Genomic DNA, 18,008 nt, shown 5'->3' with positions numbered 1-18,008 from the left:
GCCAACTTCTCAGCCTCCCACACCAGACTGTGAGCAACTCGGGGTCTGGGACTCTCATTGTCTCTATCTTTACTTAGCACAGTGCTCACATAATAATAATGCTCCTAGATAATTGCTAAAGGAGTTTTTTTCACTTGAATAAAGCAAAGAAATAAGTAGTCTGTGTTGGCCTAAATGGAGACCATGTGTCATGTCAACATACTGTTTTAATTTTAACTTTTCTAGGAGGCAACCAAGTCTTGCATCTCTGTCCAACTCTTTAATTACAGGTCTGGAAGGAGTAGGGGCTAATGATTTGATGTTGACTCAACTTTGAGCATGATAGCGGTAGTGGTTGGCTAGATAGTAATTTGTAAACTGGACTGCCATTTGAGAGGCCATAACAGGAAGCTGACTGGAGTCAATGAATATTCTTCCAAAAGAAGTGTGGGTTTAGTCATTGTTCACTTATATTTTTATTCAAGGTTACATTGTGATGAGGAATGGAATTTTTGCCTCATTCTCAAAAATTCAATTTCCCTGCCTCCCAAATATCTTTTTATTGTCCTTTTTCATGTAATGTCAGGATAAACGTAGTATTCATTACAATTATAATTACTTTTTCCTGTAATTATTTGAGTTTTTTTTTATCTGTTTTCCCATTATTTGTACATTTGACATGGCTGGTGTCTATTAGGTTCACTTCACCCTCTAATAGTGCCTAGTGCATAGTAGGTCCTCAAGACATATTTGGTGAATGAAGTATGAGTCTTAGTGATGTGCATAATTGAGAGGCCACTGAATTTTCAAAGGCTTCAAATTGTGTTTGTGCAGTTTTTCACAGCCTTGCATTAGAAGTCTAATTGATTTCATATCATTTAAAATTAAATGCCATGTGGTATCACATTTCACAGTTTTTGTGCTATCATAGAGAAGCGGAGGCCAAAAATTCTGTGTGGCAATACAGATAAGGAAAGGAAAAAAAGCCCTATGTTTGACATAGTAAAGAGAACTGAACTCAAATGGGCCAGAGTTTTCAATGAAGCAACTTGTGGTTTTATGACTTCTGGCCACACTCTAAATGCTGTCTGAACCTACCAGAAGTTAATACATCCACAGCACCTGGGCATATTCATTTTTGGCCAGATTGCTCTGTCTATTAAATTGTACTGATGTAGTGGTAAGTTTTGGCCCACTTTTTTCAAGTAAATGCTATGGGTGGATAGAGGGGACATTTACGAAGTATGCTGAGGCAGCTGGGTGGTATTGCATTACTATCCTAGGACTACTGAGGAGTGGTTATTTTTAGCTTTCACCCGAGTAAACATGACTCAGTTTGTTGACCTGAATCCATCCAGCCCCTTCTTAAATAAACACAGTCTATTAATCCCTAGAACCACACTGGTTTCTAAGTAAGACCTTCACTTCATATTACCTGTTAGTTGACTGTAGCTTCTTCAGGGGCTGCAGGTAATTTCTACTTCTTCATTTCACTCTGTTCCCTTACAATAAAATCCATCACACTTAAAAAAAATTAATGACAGATCAAACTTCTTTTAATTTTAGACACTGTTTTGTAATCCATGTAGTCACAATTTTGGCTACAATTTAATGAAACTACTGTAGGCAACCAGCCTTTAGGTATAAGCTTTATTTTTTAGTTTACTTTGATAGGCTTCCTACATAAAAAAAACATCTGGGAGTAGGAAATTGTCTTGAGGTATAAATACATTACTGAGGAAATATTTATTGTCCATTTATGAATATCAGAATTTCTATTTACTTTCTCCAACAATACAAGTATTTTGCCTTTTGAGCACTACTAGAAACATTGAAAATACTAAATTGTCTTCAGGTTTTTAAGTTATACAAAGGTTTTTGAGTCCAGAAGACTAATTTATTCAAGTATAGGAAAATGTTTGTGATTCTCATAGTGTAGCTGGAGATGCATTTGAGGTTTCTCCAAGTTCATTGTCATGACCTTTATGAAAAATATTAGTATTCCTGGGATTTTTTTTCTTTATGCAAGAAACACTAGTCTAATGAAAGAATGAAAATGACTCAGGCTGCTACAAAGGCAGGCGTTCACTGTGTCCATTAAAAATGCAGCCTTTGTGCCCGTAAAGTGCTCAGCTTCTCTGTTATTAAGTTTGGAATGTGGTTTTGGAGTTTAGCTGAGGAACTCAGCTAGTTATTTTTCATTTTGGTCCAACGGGGGAAAGGCTTGTTTTTCAAAAGGAAAAAAAATGAAAAAAGGTTAGGTTCATTTTGGAAGAATAGAAGTTTTAAAATGTAGTCACTATTTTTTGCCACAAATAGTCAGTTTGAGCATGTTAGCCAAAAATAGAATTCATGACTTTTGTCTCCCTGTTTATTTCTCCAACCACATTAAAAAGGGTTCAGTTAAATATGCCATTTGGTCTTTTTAATGTCAGTGGGCTATTTAGCTGAGTCAGGATAACCAAAATTTGATTGATTCATATTTCTAATAATAGGCCAGATGTCTGATTGCAGATGAATTAGGTGTAAAATGTCTTTGTGATACAGTTTTGAGTTTTTTTAAAAAACTGCCCTGGCATGGATGAATGGTGACTCCAGGCCGCAGTGTTCAGGATTCTACACTGAAGGACTTTCAGCTAGAGTTTATAGTGCTGGGTTTTCGGCTACCTTTCATTAGGCATTGTCACACTTTCTGCAAACATGTTACTACTCAAAATTTAGGATAGATATTTAGGTGTAGAATAATGTGTATCTGATCATTAGAGGTAGAGAACATATTAATTATACAAACTTTTGCCTCCTATGTGACTTTGCTCTTGCTTTACATATTTCTCCATTAAATAAGAGATGATTTCTGCTGGTAACAGGTCTGAGAAGAACAGTATACTGAATATATTTACAGAATTAAACATATGTAAACCATGCATGTTAAACATAATTTATATAATGTTTTTCATTCACTACTAACTTTAGGAGAACATTTTTATAAATTGATTTAAAAAAAGATACTATACTGGCAAAATCCACATGAAGAAAGCTATGAAAGAGATGTCAAAATGAAGTCCAGTTAATGGAGAAGTGATCATTGTTCTTGCATGGGAACACTAAATGTTGGAAAAGAATACTTATTCTCTCCACTTTCATTTATAAAGTTAAGGTAATTTCAATGAAAATCCCAGCAATAGGACATACATTTGAAATGGATTGGGGAGAGGGGATTTACTCTGTCAGATATTGATACACACCATCAACATACAGAATTCAAAACAGTGTTGTGTTGGGCCATGACTTGACAGTCCAATACATGAAACAGAACAGATTATCCAGAAACATCTATTGTTATACGTAAGATAAAGTGATGTCATAAGTCAATGAAAGTCTATTCAGTAAAGAACAATGTCAATATTAAAAATAATAAAAAATCTAGAACCTCACCTCATCTCTTATATCAAAACAAATTCCAGAAGGTTCAATTATTTAAACATTAAAAATATAAAATTGTTAAAAATAACTAGAAGTTGCTGAAACCGGTTTGGCTCAGTGGATAGAGCGTCGGCCTGGGGACTAAAGGGTCCCGGGTTCGATTCCGGTCAAGGGCATGTACCTGGGTTGCGGGCACATCCCCAGTGGGATATGTGCAGGAGGCAGCTGATCGATGTTTCTCTCTCATCGATGTTTCTAACTCTCTATCTTTCTCCCTTCCTCTCTGTGAAGAATCAATAAAATATATTTAAAAAAAAAATAATAACTAGAAGTTAATAAAGGAGACTGTTTTTTGAATTTGGAGGTAAAGAAAGTTTCTCTAAGGAAAAAAGCATAGAAAAAAAAACAAATGAAAAGAGAGATTCTATATATAATTTGGATCATCTCTATATTAAAATGTAGACAGCAGATGCAAATGGTAAGATAAATTAGAAACAAAAAATATCAGGCAAAGAATTATTCTTATAGACAACCTTTCCAAACTAAGGGGTGTGTAGGTAAGTTCAATTTGGTATATCATATAATTATTTTGTAACTGCAAGTTAAAAATGTTTAATTATGGAGAAATTATTTATAACATAATAAGTAATATTAGTTTTATACTTTTTATGTTCTCAAACACTGTTCTTAGTACTTTCCATGCTAACTTGTTTCTTGTACACAATGACTCAGAGAGGTAGGTACTATTATTATTGCCATTAAAGAGATGATAAAACTAATAATACACAGACCGGTTTAGTAATATCACCCAAAACTTCCCTAGTGTGGCTTAGCAGTGACACAATGAGAATGAGAGAGCCAGGATTTGACATCAGGCAAGTTGGCTCCAGAGCTGGTATTATTTACCACTGTGCTGCTCTGCTTCTCTAAGTGAGTGAGAAGGAAAAGCTACAAAACTATGTATGGCATGATCCCGGTTTGTAAAATTTTTGTTGTTAGTATTAGTATGTATTTTAAGGTCATACAATTTAATTCATGTATACATTTTTATATAATTACTAGAGGCCCAGTGCACAAAAATTTGTGCACTGGGGCGGGGGGGGGGGGAGGGGGCAGGGAAGGTCCCTCAGCCCGGCCTGTGCCCTCTCACAGTCTTGGACACCTCGCGAGATAACTATCTGCTGTCTGAGGCCTGCTCCCCAGGGGATTGGGCCTAAGATGGCAATCAGACATCTCTCTGGCAGTCCGGCAGCCCTCGGGGGATGTCCACTTGCCAGCGTGGAGCAGACCTAAGCTGCAGTTGGACATCCTTAGCACTGCTGAGGAGGCAGGAGAGGCTCCCACCACCACTGCTGTATTGGCAGCCATCAGCCTGGCTTGTGGCTGAGCAGAGCTCCCCCTGGGGGAGCGCACTGACCACCAGAGGGCAGCTCCTGCATTGAGCGTCTGCCCCCTGTTGGTCAGTGTGCGTCATAGTGACCAGTCATTCCCAGTCTTTTTGCTGGTAGGGTCAGTTTGCATATTACCCTTTTACTATATAGGATAGAGGCCTGGTGCACGGGTGGGGACCAGCTGGTTTGCCCTGAATGGTGTCCCGGATCAGGGTGGGGGTCCTGCTTGGGTGCCTGGCCAGCCTGGGTGAGGAGCTGATGGCTATTTTCAGGCTGCCTGCACCCCCTTCAGGGTGGGGGGTCCCCACTGGGATGCCTGGTCAGCTTGGGTGAGGGGCTGAGGACTGTTTTCAGGCGGGCCAAGCCTGCAACTGAAGCTCTCAGTCTCTCCTTTTTTCCTGTTTTTTGTTTTGTTTTGTTTTTATTCTGGGATTTATTTACCTTCTGTACTTGAAACTTTGTTGTGGCTCCAGCTCCAAGGCAGGCTGGCTGAAAGAAGGTATCTGGGGTTTGTTTGGCTTCTATAATTGAAACACTGTTGCGGTCCTGCTCGCTCCAGCTCTGATGGCTGAAAGCAGGTATCTGGGGTTTGTTTAGCTTCTATAATTGCAACATTATTGCTTAGAGTGCAGCTCAGAGTCATGTTGCGGCAGGCGGGGAACCTTGGCTTCCTCCATCGCCAGGGCAACCAAGCCTCCTGTTCCCTTCAGCTGCCTGGCTGCCGGCCGCCATCTTGGTTGGCAATTAATTTGCATATCACCCTGATTAGTCAATGGGAAGCGTAGCGGAGGTATGGTTAATTACCATGTTTGTCTATTATTACATAGGATACACTCATAGAAAAGAAAGATAGTATTTTGATATTTTCTAATAATGGTTACTTCCCTCTAGCAGTGGTTCTCAACCTGTGGGTCACGACCATCAGAAAACACATATAGCATATCAGATATTTACATTAAAATTCATAACAGTAGCAAAATTACAGTTATGAAGTAGCAACAAACATAATTTTATGGATGGGGGTCACCACAACATGAGGAACTGTATTAAAGGGTCGTGGCATTAGGAAGGTTAAGAACCACTGCTAGTGGGATTTTGGGTAAATGTTGTTTCAAACTTGAAAATTTCTATATTTTGAAAATTTCTACTGTAATCATGTAATCATTTTGTAATCACAAAATAGTGTTTTTTTCAATGTTATATTGTTCAAATCTGATGTTCTCTCTTAAAATGCGTGGATTATATTTTGTACACTTTTGAAGTATCAATGTTTGAGTTCTCATCCTTTGAAAGGTACCACTCTATAAGTGGGGACCTGAGGTTAACTTAGTTCTTTCTCTCAATCAAAAGCAATTTTGGTCCTAGCTGGTTTGGCTCAGTGGATAGTGCCTTGGCCTCCAGACTGAAGGGTTTCAGGTTCGATTCCTGTCAAGGGCACATGCTTCGGTTGTGGGCTCAATCCCCAGTAGGGAGTGTGCAGGAGGCTGCAGATCAATGATTCTCTCTCATCATTGATGTTTCTATATCTCTCTCCCTTTCCCTTCCTCTCTGAAATCAATAAAAATATATATTTTTAGAAAAGCAATTTTGTAAAACTTTAGAGTTAAGAATCTTAGAAACCAGCTATCTTGGTTGAATCTTAGAAACCAACCATCTTGTTTCTCAGATGAGGGTCCTGAAGCCACTATAGATTTAACCAACTTCCCCAAGATGAACTGAGAGGAAGTTGTTTAAGCAGGTTTCAGACCCTGGTCTTCTGACTTGAGACACTCATCTATGAAGCACCAGAGCCCTGAGGTTCACAGGCAGGTGGGAACCGAAGCACTGTGCCTTTTTGTGACATTCATTTTAGAGTGAGGAGGTAACTGAACCAAACAGATTACAAATATATTCTTTCAATAAATACCAGTGATTGAAAACACACTGGGTAGGCTCTTGGGGATACTTTAAGACACCTACAGAGGTCAATGAAGGATTCTCACCAAGATTTGGGAGATCCATAGGTATTACTGATCCCAAATTATAGAAGGCAGTACAAAAAAGAAAATGGAGAGAAGAAGGTAGTAAAAAGAATGTTAGCCAGAAATGAGCACCTGAGTGGATCATTTTTCTAAAATAAGAAAACATTTTCTTTTCAGCTCCAGGACCCACCACGGCAGTGTCCTACATGTCAGTGAAATGTGTGGATGTTCGTAAAAACCATCACAAGACAAAATGGTTCGTGCCTTGGGGACCCAACCACTGCCACAAAATCCGAGACATCGATGAAGCGATTCCAAAGGAAATAGGAGCCAATGACATTGTGTTTTCTGTCCACATTCCTCTCCCCTCCATGGAGATGAGTCCTTGGTTCCAGTTCATGCTGTTTATCCTGCAGCTGGACATTGCATTCAAGCTGAACAACCAAATCAGTAAGTGCACTCTCCTTTTTTCTCTCTGACCTTGGGGAATTTCTCTCTTCAGGTTCTTTCAGAGCTAGTCCTAATCACAGTAAGATGATAATATTAATAGCAGACAATTATCAATCCACTAGTTTCTACAGGAAGGTCTTTTATTTCGTCTTACAGTTAAAAAACGTGGGCACCAGTGAGGTTGCCTAAGGTTTCAGAAGGCTGGAGAGTGGATTCAAATTCAGGCAGCCTGGCTTTCCAGCCATGCCCTACCCACCAAGCTTTGTTAACTCTCCAGGCGGTGGGAAGTGTTCCCTCTTCCCTTGGCTGGTCTAATGATTAAATTGACATAAGACATATTAACAGGAGAAAAAAAATAATTTCATATGTATGGGAGCCCTAAAGATATGAGACACAAGGGCAAGTTGGAAAATCAAAGCTTAATATGCCATCCTGAGCTGAGGAATGAGAGAAGCCTAGAGCTCCAAAGGGCAAAAAAATAGGGTAATTCACGGGATGATGAGAAAGCAGATGTTTGGTAATTAGAAGTTTGCCCTGCCATGCAGGTAAGTCTTTCAGATAAAAAGTTATCTCTGATTAAGCTCTTTTTCTGTGCTAGACCCACTCATTATCTAAGTTATTTTAGGCAGTGAAGAGTGGTAAAATTTTTTCTTGAGTCTGCTAGGTCTCAATGGCTTCAGCCCAAAATAATCCACATGCCAAATGGCCCATTCACCCCTTCACCTCTGTGGTGCCACGAGGAAGCTCACCCCACTGCAGTGACTAGAGGATTTCTGAAAGGTCCCATGTTTCAAATGTTTTTCCTCGCCACTGGGCTTTGAGTAAAGCCATTGCCTTAGAAAAAAGTATCTATCAAAATGGGAACATCAATCCTTGAGCACCCATTTCCCACACAACTGGGTTATATTTTTGAGCTTACTCAGTTGTGATTCAAGACTCTGAGGACATGGGGCATATACACATTTTGGGAGGAAGAGATCATTGGGTGATTTCTGGGAAGGAGAGCCACGTGTGGCATCTGGGGATAGCGTAGGGAATCCTAAGTTGAAAAGGAAGAAAGCATTTTTTACTGACACGGGATCAGGGGTGAGAGGGAAAAAGAATGTTGAAGATAATTCTGCCTGGGTCCTTCCAATGAATTAAAGCACTTTTTCTAATTGTAATTTTCCTGTATTAAGCAATGATCTTAATATACAATCATATTAATTTTCTCTGTTTAGAAGTTGAAATAGTGTATCTACCTGATTGACACCTTATCAAAGAAGTTATGCTGAGATACTTTTCCATAATGTAGACTTTCCCCTTCCCATTCATTTACTCTTTTACCCATTACTTCTAAATGTTTTTGAGTGCTCACTACTGTGAGGCAGTGTACTGATGGCTGGACATGCAGATACAGATGACGACTATCCTTCGAGTGTAAATGAGTAGGAAATAACCAATCATTACAGTATGGTGTAATAGATACTCTGGTTTCTCTTCAGATCGTATAAATCTTTCACCTTTTATAGTATGGTGTGATAGGTGCTGTGACTAAGGTATGCCCAGAAGGCTGAGGAGCATCAAGAAAAGGTTTTAGAGCAAAAAAAGGGAAAGCTATCTTGGGGTGTGTGTGTTCGTGTGTGCAGATATTTGAGGTGAGTGTTAAAGAGTGAAAACCCTGACAAGGAGTTGGGGGTGAGGATGGGGACAAATAATAGAGCATTATAATTAGAAGGAAAAAGGAACAGTTGATATGAAGGTCTAGATTTGAACAACAGCTGTAAGCTTTCAAGTGTTAGTTCCCTTGTCCTATTCTCTTGTATATAGACTTATTCATTGGTTTTATAACAAATTTATTTGTCCATGCATTCAAACTTTAAGTCCCATGCCTGTGTTAAGCATTGATACTGAGGATACAAGACTGAACAGAAAATGTTCTTATAAGGGATTAGGGAAGATGGTGGTTGGGAAACAGATACTTAAACCTACCAAAGAGAAATACATATGCTATAATGAGAGGGATAGGCAATATTTTGATATTGTGATTTATAAGAAATAGTTATTAGGTCATTCAGATGACCCAAAAATATTTCTCATATACATTTGGCCTTTGTCCACAGTTCCTGGCTCACAGTCCCCCGCCCCAAACTTTTGGAATTTTGAGCAATAAAGGCATCGGGGAGCATCTATTGTTGTATTTGGGCTCTTGTTCTTGGATTTTAAAAATGCTTCAGAGTCATAAAGGTGAAATGTGTGTCTTGTGATTCATAACAAGCCTCTTTCCACCACCACCACTGGGCTTATGTTAATGAGGTGACTTTTAGAAAACACCTAAGGACAGGGGCAGGTTGCCAAGGAAACCAACCATTAATAGAGGAGTGAAACTTTCACTCACACACAAACACACACACTATTTCTAGGGAGGAAAGAGAGGTTGAAGGTAGAATCAATCTCCAATGGCCAGTGGTTTCATCAGCTGTGGCTATGTAAGGGAGCCTCTACAATCCAAAAGGAGGGGCTTTGGAGAGCTTCCAGGTTGGGGAACTGGAACACTTCCATGTGCAGAACCCCAAGTTCCACAAGGATAGAAGCTCCTTTGTTTGGGATCTTGCCCATTGTTTCTTTTAATCTGGCTATTGAGTCATGTCTTTTGTAATAAATCTGTAATCTAGTGAGCTCTGTGAGCTGTTCTAGCACATTAATTGAACACAATGAGGTGGTCGTGGGAACCTCTGATTTACAGCCAGTCCGTCAGAAGCCACAGGCGACAATCTGGGCTTATGATTGGCATCTGTAGTGGAGGGTAGTTCTTGTGGGACTAAGCCCTTAATCTGTGGAATCTGCTGCTATCTCTAGGTACTGTCAGAATTGAGTTGAGTGGTAGGATACCTTACTGGTATTCGAGAATTATTCAAGTGTGGAGAACCGCCCCCACACACCCGCATACCCTCTCCACACACACATCCTAATTGGTGGTCAGAACCTATTACTTACATACCTTAATAACTTTACAGATAAATTAGTTCCCAGCAAATATTAATCCTAAACATCAAAAATGCCTATGTTGTAATGCTTTGATAAAATATCCTATATAATAAAAGGGTAATATGCAAACTGACCCTATCAGCACAATGACTGGGAATGACTGGTCACTATGACGCACACTGACCAACAGGGGGCAGACGCTCAATCCAGGAGCTGCCCTCTGGTGGTCAGTGCATTCCCACATGGGGGAGTTCTGCTCAGCCACAAACCAAGCTAATGGCTGCCAGTACAGCAGTGGTGGTGGGAGCCTCTCCTGCCTCCTCAGCAGCGCTAAGGAGGTCTGACTGCAGCTTAGGCCTGGTCCCCGCTGGCAAATGGACATCCCCTGAGGGCTCCCGGACTGCCAGAGGGATGTCTGACTGCCAGCTTAGGCCTGATCCCCCCGGGGAGCTGGCCTAAGCCAGCAGGTGGACATCCCCCGAGGGGTCCCAGACTGTGAGAGGGCACAGGCCGGGCTGAGGGACCCTCCCTCTCCTCCCCCCGCATGCACAAATTTTTGTGCACCGGGCCTCTAGTTTCTATATATTAAATGAAGTATGAATGTATGTATTCAGGTTCCAAAGTATATTTTATCCTCATGTAGAAAAAGATCTTAGTAAAGGTTCTTATTTTTTAAAAAAATCCTTAAATTTCTTGTAACTTAAGGTCCTGCACTATTTTAATAAAGGCACACTGAAAAATTGACAAGATGGATAACTAAAGGTTCTGTCAGTAGATATATAAAATAGCTGAAATCATAGAACCTCAAGAAAACCAGATTTAAAAAAATACTTTTTTTTTTTTTTTTTTTAAGCTGGAGCAGTGGGTAGGGGCTATTAACTTTAATATGAGAGGGTTACATGTTGGGTTTGTGGGAATATTTTTTCCCTTAAATTTATTCTCTATATTTTTGTTTATGGACAATGAGGACACAGATTTAAGAGTGATGGTATGTCTTTGCTCACTGATATAGATATATACATACATGTATTTTAATTATAATATTTGTAAGACATGATCAATTTTGCTCTGACTCTTATATTAGAAATACATGAGACTGCATGTCCACTTTTTATATTTTATCATTGTTTGGATGTGTTTCTGACAGCAATAAATGGGGCAGGAGAAAAGAGACTGGGAGCATGGTGAACAAGATCCCATTATATGTAGATGACTTCCTGTTTATCAAAGATTCAGCTGTAACAATATTACCTCCAATGTAAGAAAAAGTCAGGGCCAATCCTATTTTTTCTTTAAGCTTTCCTAGGCAGTCTATAAAATGAATTTCAAATTCCAAATTAAAAAGAGATTTCTCATTTGGACTATGAAATTAAAGCTGGGATTTCATATATATATATATATATATTCATATATATATATATATATATATTCATATATATATTCAGAGTGTTCACCTATATTTAAGGGTCTTTGAATAGATGCAATAATCTGAGGGCTCTATATTTTAAATGAATTTTAGTTATTTGGGTTAAATGTTTATTTCCTTTAAGCTTTTTAATTTAAGGATTTTGGCTAGGATTTGAGATCTTGATAAACCCTTAGAAACTAGAAAAATATTGACTTACTATTTAAAAGCTAGTCATTGTTTAATCAATTTTAAGATATTATCAGGCTTGTCCTTTAGAGGGAAAATGGTGACATTAAAGGATAGTTCATAGTGATAAAAGTGGTTAAGAGAATATGTATATTATATTTAATTATTGAGAAAGAAGATATCCCATGTATATTATGCAAAAAAGTAACCCACATTTGAAAAAGTAATTTTAAACAGAAACCCTACTTTTCACCTTTTAAGTATAAACATTTTTAATACCTACAATTGTCATTTGATGATAAGTATGAATAGTATTAGCCAGTTCAACTTTTAAATGGTGATAATTGTAAAATAATAGTCTACAAGATCCAGGGAAGAAAGTCCAATTGAAGAAAATCCAGACTTAGAGATACCTAGACATGGGGGTAAGTGACCTTTCAGCAAATACCAGTTACAAATTCTAAGCAGACCTACTTGTGGAAATCTATGATTGGGTCAATGATGACTTTTTCTGAACATTTTAGAGGCATGGAATTAACCAGTTTGTGGTGTTTCTGTAGAATTGCAATGGACACAGATTTCAGTTTTACCCCAAAGAGTTAGGACATGTAGGGAGAGTGAGTAGACTATAAAGGGTGTCAGAAAAATGTCAGCCTAAACATCTGGCATCTGGATGTAGGTTAATCACTGGGAAAAATATATGCTTATCTATGTGATGGGCTTAGATTTTTCTGTAACATCAAATTCTGTACTTGAAAATAAATATCCTCTAGAGTGGGTGTATCTCACTCATTTTAAAGTGTATTGTCAGTCACTCACTCAATTTATGTGTGTGTTCGTGAAATATAGGCTTAAGAAGCTAACATGGTGCCCACTTGTAATGGAATGTTGCTTTACTGATTATAACTGCAAGTCACATACTTAGCATAACTTCAGACCCTCCATGGGGTTCCTTTTGAGTAACTTGGGTGCAGAGATCAAAGACGTTTGTGGGGTTTTTTTGACATGTCTTAACACAGCTTTCAAATCTACAGACTGTTGAAATAGAAATACTGAGATTCATTGGCAGAAAGCTTCAAGATGGATTGCTGTGTTGAGTAGTAAATCTCGGATTTTCAGAGGTCTAAAAATCCCTTAGGCTGAAGAAATACTATAAATGGTATGCAGTGGGGGAAGCCAGGGTGTCTATTCTCTTCTTAGGTAATGAAGTTGTTTTGCCTTGAGCCCTGTGCTGAAACTCTACAGTTGAATATTAAGTCTAACTGGCTTGTTTCATTATTGCAAATGACTACATAAAATGATGGAATTACATATTTCTATAAATGATGAGTGATTTTTCTTTTCTCAAACTGGAAACATTGCTGTAAAACTTACTTCTAATAAAAAATATATAATTAGGATGATATCTTTCAAGTTAGATGGCTGAATGTCCTGGAAGAAAATTGCTAAACTTTTTATGAAGTGGTTATACTAATCCATTTGTGCCCCTCTTATGAGATTAAGTAGATACTTCATGAAAACAATGAAAATAAAGGAATAATCTGTTAACTGTAAAAAATAAACTGTCAGATTATCCAGGGGTGAAATACAGAAGGAAGAAAGTCAGGGAATCCTTTTGTGAACTAATTGTTGGCCATCAGCAAGAGTCATGGTTCTTTTCTTTTTTTTTTAAATATATTATATTGATTTTTTACAGAGAGGAAGGGAGAGTGATAGAGAGTTAGAAACATCGATGAGAGAGAAACATCGATCAGCTGCCTCCTGCACACTCCCACTGGGGATGTGCCCGCAACCAAGGTACATGCCCTTGACCGGAATCGAACCTGGGACCCTTGAGTCCGCAGGCCGACGCTCTATCCACTGAGCCAAACCGGTTAGGGCAAGAGTCGTGGTTCTTAATTCGTTTTCACATGTTTCTTGGGAAGCATCCATAAGGAGAGCTGAATGGGGCAGAGGGTTCCATACATCATCAGACTATAACTGCTATGATGGAACAGACCACTGGTAACATGGTATTCACATGACTGGGATTTCATGCTTCATCAGATAATCCTCTTTAACAAAATATGTTGAAGCAACTACTGAGAAAAAGAATTCTACCATCCCATTCCCACCCAGCAGACATTCTTTGATTCATGACCATGTTGTTATCTCTCTTTATAAGAAGAACATTTCTGATTAAATGTTTTTCCTCGTAGGCTAGAGTCACTAAGATTTTCAAAGTTACCTTTTAAGTATCTTTACCTACCTCAGTCAGAGTTAATGTGAACAAAAATAAAAACTTCACATTTTCTCTCTACCCCCATATTTCTCCCCCTCAAAAAAAGATAAGCCCCCAAACCTCAAAATATACCAGAATGATCAAGGAGACTTAAAAAGAGTGGGGTTTGTAGTGGTGGATAAAGGGAGGTTGTCAGTATTCAAGATGGGTTTATGTGGCTAGTCCTCTTTCCTTGGGAGTCATGTGCCCCCTTCAAATGAAGGCTAGAACTTAGAATTTACTAGTATGAATTAGTCTTACCTACTGACTTGGAATAGAAAGAAACCAAAATCACGCGAGAACACTAATTTTCATGATTAACCCAGAATAGTGAAGATTAGGCACACCATGTTTGTTCACTCTCACTTATGAATATCTTTCTCTTTGAGGGAATCTTCAGGCATAACTTTGGAACTAATCATTGTGAGCATGTTTATATGGGCAGGAATGTGAGAATTTTTGGCTTTGTTTTATTTTGGTGTAATGATTTATAAGCCCTTCACTTGGACAATATCACTATAAAGCTGGATCTCTCTATCTAGTTTGATGGTGTTGCATTGTATTTTCAAATTAAAAAATCCAATCGAGGAACAGAGTTGGGCTCCTCCAAAACTTTCCCAAGATTTGTTTTTATTAATGTTTTTAATATCCAGTCCCTCCTACCTCCTTCCAGTTGTCTATTGGCTTACTGGTCAATTTAACATTGGAAAGCAGATCATATTGGCTTGGTCTCTAGTCTTAACAAAACACTCATCTATGGTGCTGAATAATTTGCAGTAGTTGTTACTAAGTATTGGCTGTGTAATTGCAGACTCTGAGTACTGGAAGCAACGGTAGAGTACTGCTGGTCTACTAATCTTCAAACAGGAGTCTATGGGTAGATTCCAAAGACCAAGTGAGCCCCCTGATAACGCTATGTAAAATTTTAGTTGTATAAACTTCTATGACTTTGGGGATTTAGAGGGTTTGTGGCTTTTGTCAGGTTTCCAAAGAGGTGCTTGACCTCCAAATGTCAAAGACTAGTCCTTTAATTTACCAGATGAAGAAACCTTATAACCAGTGATACTTGCCCACTGTAGCGCAGCTGGCTGGAGACATAGCACAATCTCCCTGTTGTATATCAACCATTTAGGTAGGCGGATGGTACATAGCAACAAGTACACTACACTGTGCAGGTCAGTGAGCCTTCTACCAAATGGCGGCCTCTAATTTTTGGACTGAAGTTGCTCTGGTCTTTCTAAAATGGTGTATTTTTCTATTTTTAAAAAAATCTCCCAAACTGTAGTTAGTACAGGGATTCCAGTGTAATCTCAAACCTAGACTAGGAGGTAGGCAGGTCCTGTTTATAGTACCACAGCTGCAGATCACCCACAGGTCTCATTTCCTGCTTTGAGTTTAGAATATAAATGGGGAGATTCTCTTTGCATCCATAATAAGTATATTCTGGTTACTAAAATAAAAGCCTGGTGACATCAATGAGAAATGTGAACAGCACAGCAGCCAGCAGCAGATGATTCCTAGATTGGGGCCTCCACTATATAGAAGGTGTTTTTACCTCCTCTTCTAACTTTGTGTTTTCTTCTTACTATTTAAATGCAGCTAGCCATCACATAGCTAGTGTGAGGTTACTTTATGGGGAATTATACTTTTATTGTGAGTAACCTTAGGAAATATGAAGTAAAATTATTTTCTGGATTTTGTTTTCCGAAGCAAAAGAAGGTTAGATGGGAAGAAAAATCCTTTATTAAACAAAGCAGAATTCTACCCTCAAAAGTGCCAGGGACTCTACGTTGAGAAAACAACAACCCATTTCTTTCAACATCTACATACTGTCTACACACTGATGCCAGAAATAGTTCCAGTTTCTCTTTGGCTTTAGTAAGTCGACGTTAATAGTAGAGGGAATAGAAATTCTTGAAAGGAAGAAGAGGCTCTGGTTTTTTAATTACTTTTGTCTAGGTTGTTTCCTAAAATAATTGTCCAGTGAACCTATCCTTTCTGCCTTACTGGTTATTCATATTATGACCACAAAGGAAAACCCAGGCCTAACCTGACAGGCAAAATTATGCTGTCTTTAAAAGTAAGGTTTGGGGAAAATTGAAAATATTTAAATTTAATATCTTTGAAAAAAGTTGCTGTCACATAGAAAAGAGTTCTAATAATTGGAGTTGTTCAGCAATGAAAAGGCTCTGTCTTCAGGTAGTGAGCACCTTGTTACTGGTAGTAATTAAGCAGAAGCTATTTGTGGGGAGGGGGCCATGATGATGATGACCACAGTGATAGCTTGCCTGGGTAGAGAGAGAGATGGGTGGGAGGAGAGAAAGACAGCCAGACAGACCGACAGAGAAACATCAATTGGTCACCTCCCATACATACCTCAACCAAGGATCAAACCCGAAATCTGGGTGTATGCCCTGACTGGGAATTGAATCCATGACATTTGGGTGTGCAGGACAACACCCCAACCGACTGAGCCACACTAGCCAGGGCTACCAAGTACTTTTGTACAAGAGATGTTGGTGGTTGTCTTTGCTTCCAGCCATTTGCTTGGGCCTCACACCATTTTCTTAAAGAACTTGCCTATCTCCCCTCCCTCAAGAGTGGGCTTCTACCACTCCTACGGATTGAGCAGCTGGTCACTGGATCAGCCCTCTAACCTCAGATGATTGGATTAGGATGGGCCCTTGACCCAAGGGGCAATAATCAGATTCTCTCTCTCTCTCTCTCTCTTTTTTTTTTTTTTTGGAAATTGGAGTTCACTGTTTCTAGGTCCACCTTCATTAGCACTGAAACTGAGAAGTCTTGAAGGCTATCTGGGCAGCCATCACTCACCACATACATGGAGAAGCAGAAGTTGGTTGAAATCAGATGCAAAGAGAAAGTGGAGATGAAGGAAATCGGGTGTAATTATGATTGACTACAAGTGATAACTTTCTTCTTGGCAGATTTCTCTTCCTGGTTCTGTTCCCTTAAACTTGTCAGAACTTTCTGTCCTTGAGTTCCTTGAGATACCTTTATATCCCTCCAGCTAATTTCTGCTTAAGCTTGTGTGAGTAAAGTCCTGTTACTTGCAACCAAATCATCTCTGTTTAAGACAACGTTACCTGTATTTCATCTGATCATCTCAACTATTCTTCCTGGCAGAATGAGGAAACTGAGGATGAGAGCAGTTAATTGACTTGTCCAAAGTCTCCAAGCTGGGAAAGAGAAGGTTGTAAGTGAAAGGGATCTTGTGGCTCTGGGCCTGGATCCCACCGTGAGTCTATCAATAGTGCTGTGAAGTGGTTTCCTGTTGTGACTGGGAAATTATCCTAGACGACCCCCAGAGTCCCAGTTACTCTAACTCTCTTTTGCAGAGAGTTCATGACTCACTGAAAATCCTTTGGCTCTATAAAAATCTCATTTCTTCAGCTTTGTAAATAGGTGACTTTGGGGACCTTCAAGTGTGAACCATTTTAGAAGACACCCCTTTGTTATTGGGTGAGCTCAGTGTTGAATTGAGTGAGTTTTCTTGTGTTTTATTTTGTTACCTGCTACCCTGTATTCATTTCTAGTCCTTGGGTAGGCAGACAGGGTTGCTGTACTGGAAGTGTATTTTTAGTCTGACATTAAAAAATGTATCATAGACACCAACACAGGAAGCAGTTTTTAGGTGAGTCAGTGTATAAATAACCAAAGAGTTTTCATAAAGGGATGGTGGATCTTTTAATCTTACAGTCCAACTTCTGAGCCTTCCTTCCCAAGTTCATTTATTGGGCTTCTACTATGTGCTGACATGTTCTTTACTTAGGATTTAAGATACAAAGATAAGTCCTTCATAATACAGTTTCAGAGAACATCATGGCCCTTCTATGTTTACTTTTCTTTATTCTGCAAGACTAAATTTTGAGAGCAGGGACAGTACTTGTTCATTTCTGTGTCTTCATACTTAGCACAGTTCCAGGCACAGTAAATACTCAAGATGCACTCAAAATAATTAGTTA

The 18,008-nt window shown here is 38.9% G+C and overlaps 1 protein-coding gene across 6 annotated transcripts in view; it reads left to right on the top strand.

Moving 5' to 3' along the window:
• Window positions 1-18,008, top strand: part of WLS (Wnt ligand secretion mediator) — a 111,503-nt gene that overhangs the window by 36,162 nt on the left and 57,333 nt on the right. For all 6 annotated transcript variants that reach the window (XM_036348395.1, XM_036348392.1, XM_036348394.1 and 3 more), the window contains exon 2: window positions 6,932-7,204. In XM_036348395.1, the coding sequence (XP_036204288.1) occupies window positions 6,932-7,204 (273 nt within the window). The remainder of the gene's footprint in view (window positions 1-6,931; window positions 7,205-18,008) is intronic.

The sequence above is a fragment of the Myotis myotis genome, unplaced genomic scaffold (assembly GCF_014108235.1).
Source record: "Myotis myotis isolate mMyoMyo1 unplaced genomic scaffold, mMyoMyo1.p scaffold_m19_p_2, whole genome shotgun sequence".
In the NCBI taxonomy this organism is placed as follows: domain Eukaryota; kingdom Metazoa; phylum Chordata; class Mammalia; order Chiroptera; family Vespertilionidae; genus Myotis; species Myotis myotis.
This window is presented reverse-complemented; position numbering and strand designations above follow the sequence as displayed.